The sequence below is a fragment of the Coregonus clupeaformis genome, chromosome 6 (genome assembly GCF_020615455.1).
Source record: "Coregonus clupeaformis isolate EN_2021a chromosome 6, ASM2061545v1, whole genome shotgun sequence".
NCBI lineage: Eukaryota > Metazoa > Chordata > Actinopteri > Salmoniformes > Salmonidae > Coregonus > Coregonus clupeaformis.
The window spans coordinates 23,878,652-23,903,384 of record NC_059197.1 but is presented as its reverse complement, the minus strand read 5'-3'; the positions used below and the strand labels follow the sequence as shown (position 1 = coordinate 23,903,384).

Sequence of the window (24,733 nt, the reverse complement as noted above, 5' to 3'; positions counted from 1 at the left end):
ATGTAACGAGTACTTTTGGGTGTCAGGGAAAATGTATGGAGTAAAAAGTTCAGAATTTTCTTTAGGAATGTAGTAAAGTAAAAGTTGTCAAAAAATGTAAATAGTAAAGTAATGTACAGATACCCCAAATAACTACTTAAGTCGTACTTTAAAGTATGTTTACTTAAGTGCTTTACACCACTGCAATTCACAAACGTCTATCAGCATCTTATAAACTATTTATAAGCTGGTTATAAACCCTGTATAAACTCTCAACATAAAGGGTAGCTACTGTAGCCTATCTTATCCAAACTGACCACCATAAAGTAGAGACAGTTTGCTTGCTCTCAGCCTCTTTCAGATTGTTAACTTTCTGGCACTGGTTTCCTCTCAAAACCCTGCAGACAGTCGGCCCGACCAATCCCAGCGGAGTGACGTCATGGCATCTGCAGCTCATTGAGATGAAAGGGAATGTTGAGGGCTGTGTTCAACTTCAAACCCAAGCCTGGCATCAAACAGCGAGCCCTCAGATAAACCAAACAAACAGACCAGGGATCGCACAGAGGGAGGCGACGCTGGAAGCGGAATAACAACACAACCAGATCTCGACGCCTTGCACTTTGCAAACTCTTTGCATTTCCACTTGAATGATCCCTCTATCTTGCATGCAAGTGTATCGACTTGTGAGGTTATTGTCATATGATCATAATGACCTGTTTGTAGCGCAAGTGTCCGCCCTGTGGTTGCGCTTTGATGTAGGCCTAGTGGCCGATCACAGATCAGATTACATGGTTTAGATCGCAGCCATCCCCTGCCTTTGATCTCCACGCTGATTTTGTCCTCAATCCGGGGATTCGTCTGGTCTGGAGCAGCGCAGCGGAGCAGCAAGCACATCGCATGGCTGGAATGGTCTGGAGCCCTATGCAGAACGCATAGGAGTGGATATCTGTCTGAAACTACGCTCATTCAGCCAGGGAAAGGACAACTAAAGAACCGATCAGACTACAGAAGCACATACCAGGTAAAACGTAAAGAGGGCTGCAGTTGTTTTGTAGCCTATATGATTTTGAAACATTCAACAAACTGAAACTATTAACATACATATTTTGAATTTTGATAAGATAATTCTGTCATATCCCTGGCTGGTTTGAGGCATGATGACGCATCACTGTCCTCGCTGAATATATCAACTATCTCATCAAAAACATTGTTACAATGTTCCAATGTAGTTGTTGCGAGAACAAATATAAAAGTGGCTGAGAACAAATATAATTTACCTGCTCATGAGTATTGTGCAAATGTTCACTGGCCATACATTGGGCTTTTTGACACCAATCCGAGGTTCCACAATATTCCTTTATGTTTGTTTTTTGTTGTTGAACAGAATAGAAATGCACATCTTCATACTATATCTCTCTCTTTTACAGAGTCATTCCACAGTAACCCCTCACAATGTCCTGGATGTTTGGGCACACCTGGTTACTTCTACTGACGTTTCATGTAATATACTCATCTCTGGTGAGTCCTTTCTACATTTAATTTACCCAACTAGTGTGATACCAGTCTTTTGATAGGCCATTTATAGTCCGATCTGTAATGTCCACGTATAGTAGACTTTGTAATAGTCTCCATTCTAAGTTACTGTTGTCAGATCTGGCAGGACATCAATGTGTGGATGGACAGATATAGTAGTCTACATAGTTTGAGGGTAAAATAGTGGCACTATTGTAAGGAGTTTACGCCCGCTCTGGACTCAGTTCACATTATCTCTTACTGATGAAATGCGTGATGAAAGGCAGGAATCCCTAGCTGCTCAGTATCAAATGATTATTCCCTCTCAGGTTCCTGTAACGGCGGAGGAGGAGACCAGAGAATGCAGGGAACAGGAGTACAAGGATCAGCTTGGGAACTGTAAACCCTGCAAGCAGTGCGACGCGGGGCAGGAGCTATCAAAGGTTTGAAGCCTAGTAATGTACCCTATATAGACAGTAAAACTTAGACATCAATAAATTATGGCCTCCTTAAGAGTGCCCTTAAATGTACTGCACTTTACATACAGACTTTAAAAATATGTGGGAAATGTACAGTTGAAGTCGGAAGTTTACATACACCTTAGCCAAATACATTTAAACTCAGTTTTTCACAATTCCTGACATTTAATCCTAGTAAAAATTCCCTGTCTTAGGTCAGTTAGGATCACCACTTTATTTTAAGAATGTGAAATGTCAGAATAATAGTAGCGAGAATGACTTATTTCAGCTTTTATTTCTTTCATCACATTCCCAGTGGGTCAGAAGTTTACATACACTCAATTAGTATTTGGTAGCATTGCCTTTAAATTGTTTAACTTGGGTCAAACGTTTTGGGTAGCCTTCCACAAGCTTCCCACAATAAGTTGGGTGCATTTTGGCCCAATCCTCCTGACAGAGCTGGTGTAACTGAGTCAGGTTTGTAGGCCTCCTTGCTCGCACATGCTTTTTCAGTTCTGCCCACACATTTTCTATAGGATTGAGGTCTTTCTGAAATCCACTCCAATACCTTGACTTTGTTGTCGTTAAGCCATTTTGCCACAACTTTGGAAGTATGCTTGGGGTCATTGGCCATTTGGAAGACCCATTTTCGACCAAGCTTTAACTTCCTGACTGATGTCTTGAGATGTTGCTTCAATATATCCAGATAATTTTCCTTCTTCATGATGCCATCTATTTTGTGAAGTGCACCAGTCCCTCCTGCAGCAAAGCACCCCCACAGCATGATGCTGCCACCCCCATGCTTCACGGTTGGGATGGTGTTCTTCGGCTTGCAAGTGTCCCCCTTTCTCCTCCAAACATAACGATGGTCATTATGGCCAAACAGTTCTATTTTTGTTTCATCAGACCAGAGGACATTTCTTCAAAAAGTACGATCTTTGTCCCCATGTGCAGTTGCAAACCGTAGTCTGGCTTTTTTATGGCGGTTTTGGAGCAGTGGCTTCTTCCTTGCTGAGTGGCCTTTCAGGTTATGTCGATATAGGACTCGTTTTACTGTGGATATAGATGCTTTTGTACCTGTTTCCTCCAGCATCTTCACAAGGTCCTTTGCTGTTGTTCTGGGATTGATTTGCACTTTTTGCACCAAAGTATGTTCATCTCTAGGAGACAGAACGCGTCTCCTTCCTGAGCGGTATGCCGGCTGCGTGGTCCCATGGTGTTTATACTTGCGTACGATTGTTTGTACAGATGAACGTGGTACCTTCAGGCGTTTGGAAATTGCTTCCAAGGATGAACCAGACTTGTGGAGGTCTACCATTTCTGTTTTGAGGTCTTGGCTGATTTCTTTAGATTCTCCCATGATGTCAAGCAAAGAGGCACTGAGTCTGAAGGTAGGCCTTGAAATACATCCACAGGTACACCTCAAATTGACTCAAATGATGTCAATTAGCCGATCAGAAGCTTCTAAAGCTATGACATCATTTTCTGGAATTTTCCAAGCTGTTTAAAGGCACAGTGAACTTAGTGTATGTAAACTTCTGACCCACTGGAATTGTGATACAGTGAATTATAAGTGAAACTATCTGTCTGTAAACAATTGTTGGAAAAATGACTTGTGTCATGCACAAAGTAGATGTCCTAACCGACTTGCCAAAACTTTAGTTTGTTAACAAGAAATGTGTGGAATGGTTGAAAAACAAGTTTTAATGACTGCAACCTAAGTGTATGTAAACTTCCGACTTCAACTGTAGTTGTCCCAATGATTCCACCTCAGTTGAATCCGTTTATAGCATACTTCATCACAGTTGAAAGGAAAACATTTGTCACTGTTCACCTTGATCTATAAAAAGGAAAGAGACTAAAACCATGATAAAACTGGATACAAATAGATCACTTAAATCATGTTGTAACTTCCTAAACCTGAATAACCTCTGGATAAGATATACCCTTGGTAAAAAAAAACAAAAAAAAGCTTTTTCATGCGTTCATGAATAGAATGGATCCCAGTGTTTAGAATAGTGAATCTTATCCAGGGGACTGAGAGGTTATTTATGACTTCCTCTGTTTCATGGAGAAAAGGGCCAAATGGCTTTTGTAGAACACTGACCGCTCTTTAATCAGTCACACCCATACTTCGACCCTCTGTTGCTGAATGGATTCCATTGTTTTTCCTCAAGTTCCCTGTCCAAGTTATTGTCTCCATTGTTTGAAAGAAACCATGCATACACTTGCTGTACAGTGAGAGGTGTATGCCTTTTATCACTATTCTTGCCAAAGACATGGTGTTCTGTGTGGGCTGTGTAGAAACGGGTTGGAAGGCCATGAGCAAAGTTAGTTTAGCAATGCTTTTCCTCCTACCACTTAAACATATGCTCAGCTAAGCACAGATTTAAAAAAAAACGTCCATCTTATACTAAATTGCTGTCTCGTAACATCTGTTGCACACACACATTTCTACCAGGTTGCCTTTTATCTTGGTACACACAGACATGCAGTCAGTGGTGGTACGCTTCAGTGGGCCTCATGTTCAACAGCCAGTTCAACAGCCATGAATGCTTGACGCCCTGGGGTCCTGGTTAATAATTGGCTGCCTCATTCATTCTAAGTGGTAGCGGGAAGCCATCTCACAGTGGAGGGAGGCTCTAATAAGGCTGTGTGGCTGCCATAGAGATATATGGAATGTGATTATACCTTCTTCTGGATGTCTGCCTGTATTGTTGCAAAGCAACATCACAAACATAAATTTGCTCTTCGTTCAGGGAACCACCAAAGCATCAGGGAAGTCCTTTATTAAAATGATCTGATATTTGTCATTTTCATCAATAACTTTTTAGCTAGCAAGGGTTGCTTTGTCTTTTTTGCTTTGTCTTTTGGCCTCATATCAAACATACATACTGTTAAGAACTACATTCAGCCACCAGAAGTTTCAAATGACAGAGATAGCTAATATACGATTCACTCTGACCCGAGTGGTCTCGACAACAATCTTGATTAATGTTGATTAAGCTTCCTGGCATTGAGGGTCAGATTGTTGCAAGCTCTTCTGAGTATCACACAGGTTTCTGTCTATTAAATCCTCAGAAATTACAGAAGTCTTCGCCTTGTCTTTCATCCAGCATTTCTTCACATTTGAGCAAATCTATGATTCCAAACAATATATACATACAGGAATGACTGCCCCACATATAGTGCATGCATGCTGGGAACTTTGCATTAAGCCACTGGCAAAGAGGCAACATGTCTTCGATTTGTAGACACTAGACATTGAAAGAGGGTGGCAGTGTGTGGAGAACATTAGATGGCACACTGCGTTAACAAACTCATATTGTTTTCCGAGCTCATTCATTACTGGATCAGATGACTGCTGCCCCCCGAGACTCTTGTGATTCCCTCCTAATCTCTGAACTATCTCCCTGTCTGAACATGCTTTAACCCCAGCCAGCTCTCTCTCTCTCCCCTCCACACAGCTCTACCTCTGTGCTCACCAAAAACTAGATCTGGTGATAGGAGTAAAATGAGACTTGTAAGCACTAGCTTTTGTGCTCACTTTGAGGCTAGGTCATCCTAAACCCATGGAAGTAATGACGCACTTGAAAGATAATTTGCCTATACCCAATTAGCTCCATTGAAATGAGATAGTAGCATTATGTGATTCCTGGCTGCATCCAAAGATGGGATACCTTGACAGCATCTATATTGTAAAAAAAAAAATATGTATCCATCCAATTACCAAATATGTTTTCTCACATTAGACACCTGAACAGGTCAGGGTGTTAGACCTTGTTTTGATCCTTTGTTACTCAGGACAAAGGACTGAATGAGATCATTCCTGGATGTTACAGCTCTGCCTGGTTGGAGAGGTGACAAGTTGGCTGAGTGCTCCTTTTGTTCTGGGCCCTGGCCTGTGTAAGTGGCAGCCCCTCTACTGCCATGCAGTGCCACATGGACAGAGTGTGCCAGCGCTCAGCTTTGTGGGGATGAATCCTCCTAGGGCCCCTTCATCTGGAAGTCGGACCACGCTCCTCCGTCCAAAACCACTCTAAACAGCTCTGCTCTGACTGCTTTGCAGCAGCTAGCCTTCCGTGGCGTGCACTAGGAGAAACCCAGGCTCCAGGGTTCACCATCCTCCATGAATCAAAATTCTAACTTTATTTCCTTCTCTCCGTTGTCATCATCCCCCTCTCCCTCGCCCTCTCTCTCTCACCCTCGCTCTGTCTCTCATCTTTCCACTGTTCCCTGCACTGCTGGTGTGAAGGTCCTTATATAGAGAGCACACAACAACAGCTGCAGCCCTGCCCTAGCTCTCCTCCGGCCAGAGCCAAGGTCCAATGTCGTCTCATATGTGTTTGGCTGAAATGGCCAAATTCCTATCTTCTGCCCCGACTCTGTGGGGCCATCACGGGATCCCATCTTTGCCACGCTTTTTTTTCTTTCTTCGCCAGTCTGCCCAACCCCCCGGGCTCCTGTGCCCACATTCCGGTGCGACTGCATGCCCAGGCGGTGAAACGTGACAAGGTCAAGGAGAGAAGTGCCCTGTTTGAATCTGACCTTCACGTTAATGATATATGAGCCTCCCCCCACCCATCAGTCAGGCTGGGAATGCAGTGTGGCAACAGTGGACGGGGGCAGCTGCTGCAGACAATACAATGACTGATGTTATTCCAGCAGGGTCCTTTAACTTGGCGTGGGATGCGATGATCAGTAGGAATGTAAATGTTCCTATGACCATATGAAATCAAGGTTGCCAGCCTCTGTGTGCCAAATAAATACTATATAGTGCCGAATAGGAATCGCAATAACACTAGACATCATTTGATCCAAGATGACGTAGCAGTGCGGTCGTGTTTTTTTCTGTGTCCTTGCACGTTTTTTAGTTTTTTGTCTATTTTGTCTATATTTCTCAATTTTACTTTTCATTCTTTAACTAAATATACTTTCCTGCAACCCGCCTCACCCAACGTGGAAAGGATTCTATTATTTCTTAATAACTTTTATCAAGAACATTAAGCTGAAACTAGCCTAGCTGCAACCGAATGGCTACTTGCTATTAGCCACCGTTAGCGTCTTCACCATTGTCTGTGGCCTGCACTACCCACCAGCCAGCTCTAGCTCTAGCCTGGACAATTTGTCGGCCAGTCTGCACAGCGTGCTATCGACCCAGAGCATATCGGATTTTCTGCCGGAATCACTGGACCCTAGCGCCGGATCATCGCAACCAGCTAGCTGCAACCAAATGGCTGTTGTCGTTGGCTAATTACCATTGCCCCTTAGCAAGCACACATTAGCCTTGAGCTAGCCTCGAGCCAGGCCCATCTCCCGGCTATCTACCTCTCTGTCAACTGGACGGGACCTCCTAGTGTTGACACAGAGCCCCGCCGATCCAACACGACTGGTTTGCCGACAAAATCGTCTGATGTGGTTTCAACAGGCTTCCCGTTATGACGTCGACCACGAAGATCCATCTGCTAGCCCCGGCCCGCTAGCACACGCAAGCCGGGCCTCTTGCTCGCCAGTGCTGTAGCAGCCCCCGAACTACCTCAGAACTCTCCTATTGCTGTTCACCGGACCTTATGATAACTCAGCTATACAGCTGATGTCTGCTGGACTGTTCCTTTATACGGTACCGCATCCTGTTTATGTTTAGCCTCAGCCCAAACTTTGTCACCATTACCAGCTTTTGTCTTAGCTCTCTCGAATAACACCTGTGATTGCTTTATGCCTCTCTCCCATGTCAATATGCCTTGTTATTGCTGTTTTGGTTATTTCTTATTGTACTATTTCACTGTAGAGCCCCTAGCCCAGCTCAACCTGCCTTAGACAGCTCCTTTGTCCCACCCCCCATACACGCAGAGACCGACTCAATCGGTGCCTCCAGTGATGCTATCTCTTTCATCGTTACCCAACGCTTAGGTTTACCTCCACTGTACTCATATCCTTCCATATCCTTGTCTCCTCCCTAAGTTTGAGTTATTCACTGCGTTAGCACACTCCGCCAACCCTGATGTTCTAGCAGTGTCTGAATCCTGGCTTAGGAAGGCCACCCCCCCCCTTACCTCCATAATTTACTACATTCGCACACACTGTATATATATTTTCTGTTGTATTTTTGACTTTATGTATTGTTTACCCCATATGTAACTCTGTGTTGTTTTTATCGCACTGCTTTGCTTTATCTTGGCCAGGTCGCAGTTGTAAATGAGAACTTGTTCTCAACTGGCTTACCTGGTTAAAAAAAGGTGAAATAAAATAAAAAATAAATAGACCTACTACATACAGTGGTTTGCGAAAGTATTCACCCCCCCTTGGCATTTTTCCTATTTTGTTGCCTTACAACCTGGAATTAAAATGGATTTTTGGGGGGTTTGTATCATTTTATTTACACAACATGCCTACCACTTTGAAGATGCAACATTTTATTTTTGTGTGAAACAAACAAGAAATAAGACAAAAAACATAACTATTAACCCCCCCCCCCCCCAAAGTCAATACTTTGTAGAGCCACCTTTTGCAGCAATTACAGCTGCAAGTCTCTTGGGGTATGTCTCTATAAGCTTGGCACATCTAGCCACTGGGATTTTTGCCCATTCTTCAAGGCAAAACTGCTCCAGCTCCTTCAAGTTGGATGGGTTCCGCTGGTGTACAGCAATCTTTAAGTCATACAACAGATTCTCAATTGAATTCCAAAACCACTCGAGTGTTGCTTTAGCAGTATGCTTAGGGTCATTGTCCTGCTGGAAGGTGAACCTCCGTCCCAGTCTCAAATCTCTGGAAGACTGAAACAGGTTTCCCTGAAGAATTTCCCTGTTTTTAGCGCCATCCATCATTCCTTCAACTCTGACCAGTTTCCCAGTCCCTGCCGATGAAAAACATCCCCACAGCATGATGCTGCCACCACCATGCTTCACTGTGGGGATGGTGTTCTCGGGGTGATGAGAGGTGTTTGGTTTGCGCCAGACATAGCGTTTTCCTTGATGGCCAAAAAGCTACATTTTAGTCTCATCTGACCGGAGTACCTTCTTCCATATGTTTGGGGAGTCTACCACATGCCTTTTGGCGAACACCAAACGTGTTTGCTTATTTTTTTCTTTAAGCAATGTCTTTCTTCTGGCCACTCTTCAGTAAAGCCCAGCTCTGTGGAGTGTACGGCTTAAAGTGGTCCTATGGACAGATACTCCAATCTCTGTTGTGGAGTTTTGCAGCTCCTTCAGGGTTATCTTTGGTCTCTTTGTTGCCTCTCTGATTAATGCCCTCCTTGCCTGGTCCGTGAGTTTTGGTGGGCGGCCCTCTCTTGGCAGGTTTGTTGTGGTGCCATATTCTTTCAATTTTTAATAATGAATTTAATGGTGCTCCGTGGGATGTTCAAAGTTTCAGATATTTTTTTATAACTCAACCCTGATCTGTACTTCTCCACAACTTTGTCCCTGACCTGTTTGGAGAGCTCCTTGGTCTTCATGGTGCCGCTTGCTTGGTGGTGCCCCTTGCTTAGTGGTGTTGCAGACTCTGTGGCCTTTCAGAACAGGTGTATATATACTGAGATCATGTGACAGATCATGTGACACTTAGATTGCACACAGGTGGACTTTATTTAACTAATTATGTGACTTCTGAAGGTAATTGGTTGCACCAGATCTTATTTAGGGGCTTCATAGCAAAGGGGGAGAATACATATGCACGCACCACTTTTCCGTTATTTATTTTTTAGATTTTTTAGAAACAAGTAATTCTTTTAATTTCACTTCACCAATTTGGACTATTTTGTGTATGTCCATTACATGAAATCCAAATAAAAATCCAGTTAAATTACAGGTTGTAATGCAACAAAATAGGGAAAACGCCAAGGGGGATGAATAATTTTGCAAGGCACTGTACACCCCATTATATATTTTTTGTTAAAACAGAATAGGCTATATTCTCTTGTCCCCATTTTATGAGGTGTACCCATTAATCCAATAGTAAACAGATACACTCAGGTTAAATAGATAATATATACAGGGTGATAATACTGTATATCCAATATGGATCCAGTAATATTTTCCATCTTAGATTCGCTATAGGGGTTAAAGCCTGACAACTGAGCTGATTCCATATTAGATCACTCATTCAGTAATGGGATGTGTAAAGTGCAGTGCCCATTGTAGAGACCAGGAGAGGAATTCAACTTCTTACGCTTGTGCACCTCTCCATAATCGCTGCCCCCTAGCTAACTGAAGCGTTGCCTACATATACTGGCCTCTCAATCACCAGGACACTGACTGAGTTGTTCCAGAAAGAACCAGTCGCACATAAACCCAGCAATAAACTTGCAATAAAACCTGGCCATTCTGGGGCCTGCAGCGGAAGGCCACGCATTGATTCTGAGAGAGTCAGGGAGATTATTACCAGTGTAAGATGGACTCTCAAAAGAGTCAGACCATTGTTACCTTATGATCTTGAAAGCCAAGATTATTCTTTAATTCTAGACACCCTGGTATCCCACATTCAGAGCCTTTCTCCAGCTGCCCCCAACCCCACCTCTCACCCGGGGGATTTCTCCTGTTAATCCCTCCAGGAATGTGGCTTTGGTTACGGAGAGGATGCCCGGTGTGTGCCCTGCAGAAGCAGCCGCTTCAAAGAGGATAGGAGCCTGCAGAAGTGTAAGCCCTGCCTGGACTGTGGCCTGAACAACCGCTTCCAGAAGGGCAACTGTTCCACCACCAGAAATGCTGTGTGCGGAGACTGTCTGCCTGGGTGAGGGAAGAGCTTAATCACTTCCAACAACTACTCTACTTCTACTACCAGTGTACTACTACTCTGTTACTACAGATAATGGTCAAAGTATTGGTTCATTACTGCACACAATCAATTAAGCAGATTTATGAGAACTTTCATAACAACCAATGCTATGTTGTGTTTAACAGGTTTTACAGGAAAACTAAGCTGAGCGGATTCCAAGATATGGAGTGCATACCATGTGGGGACCCTCCACCTCCATATGAACCACACTGTGAGCACTCACTTTCTCTTCCTTTACTACAAGTTGTGTAACATCAGAAGAGCCTCTGAGGAAAAGTTCTCAATAACTTGAACCATTCACATCAGGCCAAGGAATGTAAACTGTGAAATTATAGACAAAATAAGTAATATCCGTAGCTTGAATGAGAAGTTGAGAAAATCATGAATTGCTAAAACTGTTGAACTCCAGGCTAAAAGTACAGCCAAGACCCCAAAAATGTGTCAGGCCATAATGCCATAACAAAGCACATACCTTAATCTAAAACATGCCAGCACAAGGCACTTAGAGTAATCAGAACCACAACCCCAATGGGTGGAGAAAATCATTGTTCATTCAGTAAATTCTCATTGAGCCAGCCAACTATGTTTTATGCCCAAGTAAATGCTTAGTTTTACAAGCAGGCCCATAAATGTTGAAATGGATACTGCTAGCATAATAGTCGGTCTTGCCAGAGCTGGATTATTTTTGCTGGGACCATACGACCCACTATCATCGCTCCATTCTCAGGGACTGCGGAAAACCTCCATCCACATATTTCAAGACAAAAAGGAGCTGCAATGTTTTGAAATACTAGTGTTGAAATTATTGCATCACATCAGGCTTCTTTAGTTAGCTCTTGAATTAAATAAGAAAGCGCAGTGTCACATGATGTACAGTATATCTTCAGAGGAAATTCTTCAACTTTGTAGTGCAATTTGCTAGCACTTTCTGTGTATCCACGGAGGTCTATTAAGCATTTCTTAAAGGGGTTTTTGTTCACAAAGCAGCAGATTTAATTCCAGTAGGCCACTACTACATCTCATTAGCCACCTTTTTCCGGCCATTACCAGTGGTTAAGTATAACCTTATGATTTTCGGCACTCACACAGAGAGAGTGGGCTAGCTAACTTATACATTTGGTAAATTAGTGTGACTTCCTGATGCTTGTGGAGGCCGCAGCTGTTCCTTGAGAAGGTTTGGCAGCGTGTGTGTATGAGCCGTCCAGCCAGGTCTAGCACCCCTCTGTTAGATAAATGAAGACGTCTCCAGGATATCAGACAACTTGAACTCACAAACTCAGTTTACATTTGCTCTTTCTGGAGATGGAAAATAATCTGCGTCAATTTAGTAAAGCTGTGTCACACCCTCAAAATGAGCTAGTTTTACTACTACCATTTTTGGATAGGACAATAAATATTTATTTTAAAACAATAACTGTAAAGCATGCAGTGTTAGTTAGAGAGAGTCTACATATTACTAAACCATATGAAATCACCCTGAACATGGGCCTTGGGACATCTAAGCTATGCACGTCTGTCTGTCTGTTTAGCTGGCTGTCTGGCTTGCCATTTTGATTGCAGAGGCCCATGAATCAAAATTGCCATTGTGTCCCAGAGAGAGCAATGCTGGTAGTTACTATAGGGAGTCTCAGTGGAATGCTTCCAAATGTTTGAAAGTCTTGATCTCTCTTCCTCCAGTGTTATCTTGTGGAGGGTGGTGAAAACTTAAAGGGCAGATCATGCTAAAAGGCCACACTGGCCCGGGGTGAAGCTGCAGCTGTGCAGGGAGGCCGCTTTCGGAGGAGGCCGTAAATCTTAACGCACTTCTGTCTCCTGGCCAGTTTCTGGGGCAGAGTAAAAATGAGATTGTGTTTTATGGATTCCTTCAGTCGCTTTAATGTATTTCATCTGCTGGAGTTTTTTTCTGTGTCACGGTAGAGTACGGGTGGGGGCGATATGAACTAAAAGTAATATCACGATATTTTCCACTGTCCGGACGATAACGATATAATATCACGATATACTGAAAAAAAGAAAAAAAAGTTTTTTTTAGAAATTTTATGAGCCCTTCAACGTTAATAAATGACAAAATCTTGCTTTTACCTTATAGAAACATTGCCATTTTTATTTTATTTTTATTTTTTAACTTCTGTGGTAAACCTGTGCAAATATGAAACATTGTGATGAGGTGATTTCGAAGGAGTCAGGCGCAGGAGGGTAAATCACAGAATAACAGGATTTATTCTGAAACACAGAGTTACGCAGTAATGTGTCAAAACACTCGCACTGGAAAATACCAGGCACACGGGGAAATATCCCGGCGACACAAAATACACGGAGCTCCACCAAGCTTCTCTATCCTCCACAATAAACAATCACACAAAAAGACAAGGGGGCAGAGGGAACACTTATACAGGTACTGATGAGGGGATATGAACCAGGTGTGTGTAATAGACAAGACAAATCAAATGGAATGATGAGATGAGGAGCGGCAGTGGCTAGAAGGCCGGTGACAACGAACGCCGAAGCATGCCTGAACAAGGAGAGGTGGCAGCTTCGGAGGAAGTCGTGACATTACCCCCCTTGACGTGCAGCTCCAGCAGCGCGCCGACACCAGCCTCGGGGGCGGCCAGGAGGACGCGGAGCAGGGCGAGCCGGATGGCGATAGTGGAAATCCCGCAATAGGGAGGGATCGAGGATATCCCTCACCGGAACCCAGCACCGCTCCTCCGGACCGTACCCCTCCCACTCCACGAGGTACTGAAGGCCCCCCACACGACGCCTCTAATCCAGGATGGAACAGACGGAGTACGCCGGGGCCCCCCTCGATGTCCAGAGGGGACGAGGGAACCTCCCGCACCTCAGACTCCTTTAGCGGACCAGCCACCACCGGCCTGAGGAGAGACACATGGAACGAGGGGTTAATACAGTAATCTGGAGGGAGTAATAACCTATATGTAACCTCGTTTATCCTCCTCAGGACTTTGAACGGCCCCACAAACCGCAGGCTCAGCTTCCAGCAGGGCAGGCGGAGGGGCAGATTCTGGGTCGAGAGCCAGACCCGATCACCCGGTACCAATACCGGGGCCTCACTGCGGTGGCGGTCAGCGTTGGCCTTCTGGCGACGCACGGCACGCTGGAGGGGCACGTGAGCAGCATTCCACGTCTCCTCCGCGCGCCGAAACCAGTCATCCACCGCAGGAGCTTCGGTCTGGCTCTGATGCCACGGTGCCAGAACCGGCTGATAACCTAAAACACATCGAAAGGGCAATAGGTTAGTGGAGGAGAGAGTTCTGGGCATATTCTGCCCATGGCAAGAACACCGACCACTCCCCCGGCCGGTCCTGGCAGTAGGACCGCAGGAACCTACCCACATCCTGATTCACCCGTTCCAACTGCCCATTACTCTCGGGGTGAAGCCCAGAGGTCAGGCTGACGAGACCCCCAGACATTCCATGAACGCCTTCCAGACCCTGGATGTAAACTGGGGACCCTGGTCAGACACTATGTCCTCTGGTACTCCGTAGTGCTGGAAGATGTGAGTTAACAGGGCCTCCGCAGTCTGCAGGGCCGTGGGGAGACCGGGCAGAGGAAGGAGGCGGCAGGCTTTTGAAAAGCGGTCCACAACGACCAGGATGGTGGTGTTACTCTGAGAGAGGGGAAGATCAGTGAGAAAGTCATACACAGGTGGGACCATGTCCGTTGTGGAACTGGTAAGGGCTGTAACTTACCCGCTGGGAGGTGCCTAGGTGCCTTACTCTGGGCGCACACCGAGCAGGAGGAGACATACACGTCCTTAGCCAAGGTAGGCCACCAGTACTTTCCGGTCAGGCAGCGCACTGTACGACCGATACCTGGGTGACCAGAGGAGGGGGACGTGTGTGCCCAATAGATCAGACGGTCACGGCCAAGAGAAGGCACGTACTGCAGCCCAGCTGGACACTGACGTGGAGATGGCTCTGTGCGTAACGCCCGCTCTATGTCCGCGTCCATCACACACACTACCAGCGCCACAATGCAGGAGGCCGGGAGTATGGGGGTGTTGTCTATGGGCCTCTCCTCTGTGTTGTACAGCCGTGACAGTGTGTCTGCCTTCACGTTCTTCGTACCCGGGATGTAAGATAGTGTAAAGTCAAACCGGGTGAAGAATAGGGCCCACCTGGCCTGGCGAGGGTTCAGCCTCCTCGCTGCCCGGATGTACTCCAGGTTACGGTGGTCCGTCCAGACGAGGAAAGGGTGTTCCACCCCCTCGAGCAAATGCCTCCACACGGTCAGGGCTCGGACAACAGCCAACAGGTCCCGATCACCAACGTCGTAGTTCTGCTCCGCCGTGCTGAGCTTCTTGGAGAAGAAGGCACAGGGGCGGAGCTTGGCTGGCGTGCCCAAGCGTTGAGATAGGACAGCGCCTATCCCTACCTCGGACACATCCACCTCCACTACGAAAGGTAGTGATGGATCAGGATGGGCCAGTACCGGGGCTGAGGTGAACAGAACCCTCAGGTTGCTGAAGGCCCTGTCAGCCTCAGCAGACCAGCGGACCGGGACGGCCCACCCTTCAACAGAGATGTGATGGGAGCTGCGACCTTGCCAAAGCCCCGGATAAACCTCCGATAGTAGTTGGCAAAGCCAATAAAGCGCTGCACCTCCTTTACCGTGGTTGGAGTCGGCCAATTACACACGGCTGAAATGCGATCTCCTTCCATCTCCACACCTGAGGTGGTAATGCGGTATCCGAGGAAGGAGACGGACTGTTGGAAAAACAGACACTTTTCTGTTCCAACAGTCGGGCCAGCACTTTGCGGAATACACCAGAATGTCATCGATGTAGACCACTACACCGCGACCAAGCATGTCCCGAAACACCTCATTCACAAAGGACTTGAAGACGGATGGAGCATTCATTAAACCGTACGACATCATACGGCATCACCAGGTATTTGTAATGCCCCGTGGTTGTGCTGAATGCTGTCGGACACGCAACAGGTTGTACGCACTCCGATCTAATTTTGTGAAGAAGCACGCCCCATGCATTGACTCGATCACAGATGGAATGAGGGGTAGAGGATAACTATAACGTATTGTCCCCTTGTTCAGTGCTCGGTAATCAATGCAAGGGCGCAGACCTCCGTCTTTCTTCTTCACAAAAAATAAACTTGAGGAGGCGGGTGAAGTGGAGCGACGTATGAACCCCTAGCGCAGGGACTCGGAGACATATGTCTCCATCGCTTCCGTTTCAGCCTGCGACAGGGGATACACATAACTCCTGGGAGGCACAGCGTCTACCCGGAGGTTTATCGCGCAATCCCCCGCCCGATGAGGTGGTAATTCGGTCGCCTGTGTTTTGGAAAACGTGTGCGCCAAATCGAGGTATTAAGGGAGAATGCGCACGGTGGAGGTAGTGTCTGGACTTTCCACCGTGGTTGCACCAACTGAAACACCTAGACACCCACCCTGACACTCTTGCAACCACCCTGTGAGAACCCTCTGCGGCCATGAAAAGGTGGGGTTGTGTAGTGCTAACCAGAAGACCTAACACAACAGGGAAATCAGGAGACTCAATAATAAAAAAGGTGACTTGCTCTCTATGGGTCTCGTGCGTAACAATAGTGACTGGTGCTGTAACTTCCCTAACGAACCCGGATCCTAATGGTCGACTGTCAAGTGCTCTGATGGGGAGTGGAATGGAATATTATAGATTTGCATAGCAGTATATATTCGGCTTAACGTAAAAGAAGGATCAGGCAGTGTAGTCAGCTATAACTTTAAACAGAGGAGATAAGGAACACAATAGTTATTCAGCATTTTAAGTTGTTTTTAAGTTACGATATTTTTCTACCTAGCTCTATGTGTTTTGGATGTTGAAACTTACCAATAGCAATGTGTAGCCTGTGTCCGAAACATCCTAGTCTTGTCCATTTGTTCAGCTCCAATGCTTTGACCATGTTCGATCCGCTGTCGGTTGTCATACATACTTGAAGCGACTCTTTCAAGCCCCAGGATGAAAGTGCCTCCCTCAGCCCAGCTGCAATTATTTCTCTGGTGTGGTCGTCTGGGAAATAAGATGTCTGAAGGCATTTGCTTTGCAGCTTCCAGTTGTCGTCAATGTAATGAATCGTGAGGCTAATGTATGGTTCTGTGGTCCGGCTTGACCATAAGTCGGCAGTGGTAAAGAAGAATGCAGCATTACAGATTCCGTTGGCAACTCTGTCCCGACATTCTGTGTAGAGTTCTGGCAGACATGTTTTGCTGAAGTATTTACGGCTCGGGATCTCGTATCTTGGGTCTAGAGTTCGAATCAACTTTTTTAAACAGTCTTTCTCAACAGTTTGAATTGGTTCCATGTCTTTCGCTTTGTGATACATAATTGCACTCGTTATCTCATTCCACTTCTTGCTCTTCTTGTCATAGGAAGTACCACTAACGAATGATGCCTTGAGTGATAGCTGAGTGCGGGTCTGGCTTGAAGAGGTCTTGGGACTTGCTCCGCTGCTCCGGGGGTTTGTTGCACGCATTCTGGTAGATTCTTCATATTCGCGCACATGCAGGGTTTTCAGGTGGTGAAAAAGATTGCTGGTGTTTCCACCTTTGAGCACAATGCGTTGACACAACTTACACAGTACTGTTTGCCTTTGGCTAGCACAATGCGTTGACACAACTTACACAGTACTGTTTGCCTTTGGCTAGCACAATGCGTTGACACAACTTACACAGTACTGTTTGCCTTTGGCTAGCACAATGCGTTGACACAACTTGCACAGTACTGTTTGCCTTTGGCTAGCACAATGCGTTGACACAACTTACACAGTACTGTTTGCCTTTGGCTAGCACAATGCGTTGACACAACTTGCACAACAAACTACTGTTTGTTGGTCGAGGTCGGATATCTTAAAGCCAAACCAATTCCAAACGACAGAGGAGGCCCCCTTTTTTCGAACCAATTCTTCGTCGTCCTGCAAATCAACCTCAATAGCGTTATTTTCCTTGTCTTCAGTCATCCTCAATGCTTCCTTACACTTTTGCGCTTGATTTTCGGACACTTTTGCTAACGAAAGGAGTTTACTTCACTAAATGTTCGCTTACTCTGCAGTTGCGCATGCTTGTTTGTTGACTTTGATTGGCAGGCAGATTGCGTGTAACGTTCATGCTTCTAGTTTTTTTCTTTGCTAAAAAAGGCTATGTTTTTAGTAAAAGAAACAATTTGAACTAGCCCATTAGGCTGTATCACTCAACAGACATTTTGAACGAAACAAAAACGCCTTATTTCATATATTAATTTATCATGATATGCACGATATGGCAAAATCCATATCATGGCACAACGTCATACCGGTATTCACATTCATACCGGTATACCGCCCACCCCTACGGTAGAGCTGTAAAAGTTGGCTGGAGAGAGACCGGCCGTAGCCCCCCCCCAATCCCCCCACTCCCCAGCTCCAGAACTGTTTCGCCATTTTTACTTATTCCAAACAGATTTACGCCAAGGTCACATGGGAATTTTGTCTGTTTTTTCTATTACCAAACCAACAATCATTGCTTTGGCTTTGAGTTGGTTTTTGTTCTACACCCTGACATTAATCTTATTTAAGTTGGAAGCTTAACAGTCAGATAAATATTTTTGGCCTCTTGTATCTCAAACCAGGATTTCACAGCATACACAAAAGGAAGTCAGTTCAATTTTGTTTGAAGCAATCCGATGCAAATTCCACAAGCGTTCAGGTCAGCCTGTTGAAAGAAAATGCAGACTCTTGTCACCTCTTCATGCAACTGTAACACTTTTCCTAGAGATAGGGCCTGTGGCCAGGGCTACTCAAGACCCTAAAACTCATGACCCGACTGATATCCATCCACATCTCTCAACTTGTTACATTCAGACAACTTTATCTCAACCTTTATTTTCTTCTACTTCTACTTTCCTCATTTCAAAAGGTCCATGCCATGTTTCCTAACCACTGACTGTAAAAAAAAGTACAGCGTTAGCAGCATGCAGAAAATGATCTAGATTGAGTTGCAAACCAACGCAAGCCAAATGAGAGCGGTCAACCCTTAAAATCAACTCCACCAAAACAAAGTCACTCAAGAGCCAATCAAGACTTGACATAAGTGAAGTGTTTACGCTCAGAGCAGTAAAGCTCCTCACCACTGCCGTAATCAAGTATCCATGCAAATGCATAAACCCACAACCGCATGGCAATGCTAGTTTGTTTTTCTTGCAACACTTAAAGGGGTGTTGGCTGTATTTATGATAGGAAGATCTGTTTAGCCAAAAAGACAAACTCATGGTTGTGGAAGGCCAATACCTTTTTGTCAATGGGAAGTAATTCCAGTCAAAATCTCAGAAGTTTCACAGGTGATGAATGCGGATGGGGTCACCATTAGTTTTCAGAAGAGGCCATTCATACTTTCCACTGGGCAAAAACTGGTTGAATCAACGTTGCTTCCACATCATTTCAACCCCCCAAAAATCACATGATGACGTTGAATCAACGTGGAAAACTGGTAGGATTTGAAAAAAGTAATCAACGTAAGATACAAAAATGTCTTAACCTAAATCTAATGACAAGGTGATTTTTTGTTGTTGATTTCACGTTGAATTCACGTTAGTTGACTACTCAACCAAATGTACATCAAAACTAGACAATGAACTGACATCTGTGCCAGTGGGTTGGTGGTTCCATATCTCTTTGTGGCCTGTCATACACAAGGCCATGGCTTTAAGTTTGGCATTTCCAAAAGTCAACAGGGAGAGAGGAGAGCATATATCAAAATGAGCAGTTTATTGGCAGAGTGCGGTTTGTTGATAAGATCGGCAGGTGAGGTCTCCTCAATGGGCCAGCCTTAATCTGTGTTTGCTGCAGCTGTCTGGGAGTGATAAGGGCTGCCACTGGGCTGGGGGTGTGGGGGAGACACAGCTGACTGCGGAGGGGAGTGGGGAGGGCTGGCTGGATCAGAGGCGGGACGGCCATGACATGAGGTTTCAACAACTGTACAGTGGAAGAAAAAGTCTGAGAGGGTTTCTGCACCATGGTGAGAAAATGATGTGCCTTGCTTGTGTAAGCATGGGTGTAGGTGTAAGCATGGGTGTAGGTGTAAGCATGGGTGTAGGTGTAAGCATGGGTGTAGGTGTAAGCATGGGTGTAGGTGTTCAGTCAAATCTTTCAGCAAGTAATTTATGATTACTTTGATAGAGGACATTCCAAAATGTTGATAGGAAGCACATTCCAATGATTCTTTTGAAGCTGTTTGATTTAGTGGAGAATGTTACTGTATCCTCACAAAATAATCTCAACATATATTGCGCTATATAAACTGTCTAGTGTAATTTATGTATTTGCCTTGATCTGAGCAGTGCACTCCTGTTGACTCTCTTGTCAAAACTGTTAGAAAATGGCACTTGGTTTCTGTCATAACAGTTTTGAAGACCTATCTCCCCTGAAACGTCCTAATCTTCTTTTAATAAGCCGTTATCACCTGTTTGTTTACAATGTATATTTAAATGCTTATTTATTTAGCCCCCGGGTCATATTGAAATTTTAAGCTTCACCGGCAGTTTGGGATTGTTTTCTTCCTCAGATGGAATGTACAAATACCCTTATCCCCTATCCTCTATCCCGCTGGAATATAAAACCTTTGGCCAAGGCTAAAGTAATGTTTACATTGCGTAACAAAGGGCTCTTGAATTTGAAAAGGCCAAACCTACTTTGCTTTATGATTAATGTACTATAAAGCAAACAGCGATTGAAGGGGCCTATTGAAAAATATTTTTCAAACAAAAAAGATATTAAACAGATCTCACACAATCTCTATTTTCTCTATGGGGAGAGTAGCCAGTCACTTTGTCATAGCAGGCATAGTATTTCTTTAGGTATTTTGTTTGCGCTCTATGTAAACCTACACTCCAACTATGCACAGGTCATAACTCACTTTAAATTCTATAAGAATGTAATTGTTGTGATGAGGGAGAGTAATATTGACCAAAAATAATAATACAATCATACTTCTGTTGCTTGTTGAGATAATATCAGTGGCCTTATTGCACATGTTTAACTTGTGACTAGACATCCGTCATGTACCAAATTATTCCTCAACAAAGTTTGTTTGCTTGGTTAAGGAATAAAGCAGATAGTTATATCCGATAAAGAATCATCACAATCCTAATATAGCATAAGGAGATTGTATCTAATTTGTTGCGACATCTGGCACATTAAGCCCTGATATTCCATATTTGTGGGAAAGTGTTTAATGAGAAGCTGTCCTAAAGGCCAGGTCCCTTAATATGAGAGTGTGTGAACAGTTTGGGGGTGGGGATCCTAGACAGTGGCAGCAGTTGCAGTCATGGGATAAACACACATGCACGAATGCGCGCACATACACACACACACACACACACACACACCAGGCTTGTTTCAAACGTCTGGCCAGACTGCACAGACTTAATGACGGGGCTGTCTGACTGGCATGAGAGGGCCTTGGGGTAGGGGTAAGAATGACTGTAATAACTCATCCTCTGGAGGGAGGGAGGGAGGAAGGGAGAAATAAATAATCTACTCCAGGCATTCTCCTTTGAGCCTGTCTCCTTGGAGGACTCAGTGGGTCAAAGACAGCTACTACATGCCAATAATAAACATAAACCTAGAATGGACACATAATTCAGGTGTAGAAAAATACTTGTTTTCAATATGGCCAGATTGTACTACCAAGGTCAGACAAAGACATGACACAGTCGACTCTAAAATATAGTTGTTCTCAAACTATACAGTTGAAAAAAATTATTTACAACTTCCACTGTAAATTCCCATGTTATTATGTCAGAAGAACTGCAGTGGTGACGTTTGATGCTCATATTTACTGTCTCTCTCTTCCCGTCTCTATCTCTGCCCCTGCAGGCAGCGGGCGGGTGAACCTGGTGCCCATCCCCCCGGTGGTGACAAGCCCTCGGGACATGGCCCTGGCAGCGGTCATCTGCAGCGCTCTGGCCACCGTGCTGCTGGCCCTGCTCATCCTCTGTGTCATCTACTTCAAGAGACAGCTGCTGGAGAAGAAACCCAGCGGTGAGTGACCAACTTGAACTTGAAAGAAGTCATTACAATGGTGTGGAAATCTCAGTGCAGCATTGGGACCAACAGGTGGCTTTGCTATTGAAATATAGCAGCTGCTATCTTGCACTTGTTTGGGGTCTCCATTATGAAAAAAGTGTATTTTTACCTCAGCATCTTTAAGGTCCCAGGACGGTCCATATAGTGGGGCTGAGTTGTCGTGCCTGGACCGACGGAGGCTCCATGACTTCCCTCAGCGCCCATGCTGCCAGTGTCACCACGGGCCAGGCCACACCTGTGGTAGGTCCTATTACTGGTGGGCTTCTACATTCACATCACTCTTTATGAGCCTTGGTTCTCAAGCCGGTCACTCTGTCAAGTTGTATGGAGTCTTTGACTTTATCACTATGGTACTGGCATTACTGTACACTGAGGCTTCTTGGCCAGGTCATCCATGCTTTCTAATGGTTGGCGGTCGGTCACACGGTTTTTCCTGTGTAATCTCCAGGCCCAGTGCACCTGATCCCCTCCCTGTGCTGTGATGAAAGCTGCAGCCTGGGCCGGAGCAGAGACACCAGCCCCTTCCAGTCCCAGATCAGCATCAACGAGGGGTGAGGACCATGACATCACAATTCATCAACACCAATCACTATCTATTCTAGTACATGGATGCTCAAATATGACAGTCAGAAGAACCAATAACAAGCACAGCAACTGATATTGTTTGACATCATGTCTCCTGGAATCCCAGAAAGACCTAGAAGTGTAGACAGACATACAGTAAACCATTGCTGTGGTGGATAATGTTTGCAAAACCGAACAACATTCCTTTACACACCTCTGGTTCAGAACAGGAAGAGAAACACAGACAAGGCCAACAACAGTCTTGTTATGGTGTTAACTTTGGGTCTGTTTGGGAGATTACTGTCAGAGAAGTGCCTCCCTGGGACTGTGGTTGGATCATTACTGCTGGGACTGGGAGAGATTTATGCTGCTGACACGGCCTCCATTTTCCCCTACAGATATAGCGTGAACCCCTGTGAGGAGAACATCCTGGCCTATCTGAAAGCCCATCCAGAGCCCTGCATCTCCAGAGAGGCCGGCGAGACATGGCCGCTCATGCAGAACCCTGACTATGCTGAGAACTTGGGACCACCCCGCTGCAACCCAGAACCCACAGAGAGGTGTGATGTGGAGGAAGAGGGTGAGGAGGAAGATGAGGAAGAGGAGGAGGGTTGCAGGTCAAGTGAGGACACACAGAAGCCAACTGAACAGGCTAGACAGAGCCAGGAGAAGACTGGTTCCCTGACAGAGGTCCTCCTTCCAAATCAGCAGCCATCTTCACTGGAAGGTCAGTGGTGTCTTGTTGTACTGTATGTATGACCTTCAGTGCAGACACAGACAGAATGGTCCTCTGTGTACATACAGTTTGAAATTGAGCGATGCTTGGTGTATAACATACTTCAGATGCTCACTTAGGGTAAGCTTTCCCAGTAGTTATACATGAGCCAATGAGCAATTAACAAAAACAGTAACATACCATTCTTCGCTGTGTCAAGAAAAGAGGAAAGTATGCGAGTGCAAACACTATTAAGCTCAGGAAACTAAAGGCCTTAGCTAAACTATGCCATGAAAGGAATGTGCTGGAAAGAAAAATCACTGCTTCTTCTTCCCCTCAAAAACTATTCAGAATTCTTCTGCATAGCAGGTTCGTACCGGATTAATGTGAAATTGCACTGATAAGAAATGGTTGAGTCCATTAAAACAGATACACGCTATTTATGGAAAAAGCTTCAGTGTATCTGCCAAATGGAGCTTCAGAGCCAGAGCAGATTGTCTGAACTGATTGAATCCAGTGAGTGGGAATGAGCTCAGAGCAGAGCAGCATAAGCCCCAGCAAAACACAGTCAAGTAGAAAGCTACAACACAGAGGCGTCAGGACAGAGGAGACATTGTCCTAACAGCCTAGTTCAAACACACACAAACACAACTGTTGCACTCCCTTTGATCGGCAGGGACAGTGTTGTGTCCATGGAAACTGGAAGCAAAGAAAGGGCCAGGCCGCGATCCCAGCCGAGCTTTCTGATGTTGTGCGAAGGGATTTTGTTTTAACTGACTCGGTCCCTGCCTGGCCTATGTTAGGTAGATAGATTACCAATGACCGTGTGTGCTTTTCTCCACTCTTTCTTTTTCCAGGATGACATGGATTTATTTGGCTCATGTTCCACTCTTGAACCGCCCCGGACCGGAAAACAGTCCAGAAAGATCACGTTTCAGATTACACTAGCCCACACACCAATTTCGAAAAAGTGTGTGGCACACAATCTCTTTCAAGCGGCTTGTGACCCACGGCCTTCCGTCACGCATCTGAAGCGACTATGTAAATAAATGCAAACAAAAGCACTTCACTGCAAAATAAAGCACAAGAGCAGAGACTGAAAATAAATCTATGCACAACGCGAGGTTGCCGGGCCAGAGGCTGATATAATGAAGTTGAAATGATGACAAAATGACTGTTGACTGGTACAAAGTAAATAGAAGCCATCCACTTTGTTTCTGATGTCTGCTTAAGAATGTCTTACATCTACTTATGTAGGTGACTAGCAGCAACAGTATCACAGATGTGGCAGTGTGACTATTGATGTGTCTTGTCGTGAAGTCACTGTTACAAGATAATAACTGGCAACATCTCCTTAAAAGGCCTAAGAGAAGCACGTCAAAACATACGTCTGTGATTTCTGGTGCACATTGAAGACAATCTAGATAATACTGAACAAGTTAAGACAATAAGGAATGTTTGTGTGTGATATCAAATTTGTTGTAGATATTGTAAAATAGAAAATAGGTCAATATTTTTGTAACGTAGACATGACTGACTAGTGACAAATATGCCTGTTTTTTTCAGTTGTAGTATTGGTGGTTGTGCATATACACTTCCACAATTAACTTTAATTTGATATGATTGTCCATATTTGTAAATAAACCACTTCAACAAGA

General features: G+C 44.9%; 1 protein-coding gene across 1 annotated transcript; it reads left to right on the top strand.

Annotated features, from left to right (window-relative positions):
* The first annotated feature begins 471 nt into the window (after positions 1-471).
* On the top strand, positions 472-24,733 carry LOC121568028 (tumor necrosis factor receptor superfamily member 19). Its single transcript, XM_041878562.1, has 10 exons — positions 472-1,000; positions 1,407-1,497; positions 1,821-1,934; positions 10,498-10,676; positions 10,847-10,932; positions 21,587-21,751; positions 21,911-22,036; positions 22,245-22,347; positions 22,759-23,087; positions 23,933-24,733. The coding sequence occupies exons 2-10, from the start codon at positions 1,432-1,434 to the stop codon at positions 23,935-23,937; spliced, it is 1,173 nt and encodes a 390-aa protein (XP_041734496.1). The 5' UTR covers positions 472-1,000; positions 1,407-1,431; the 3' UTR covers positions 23,938-24,733.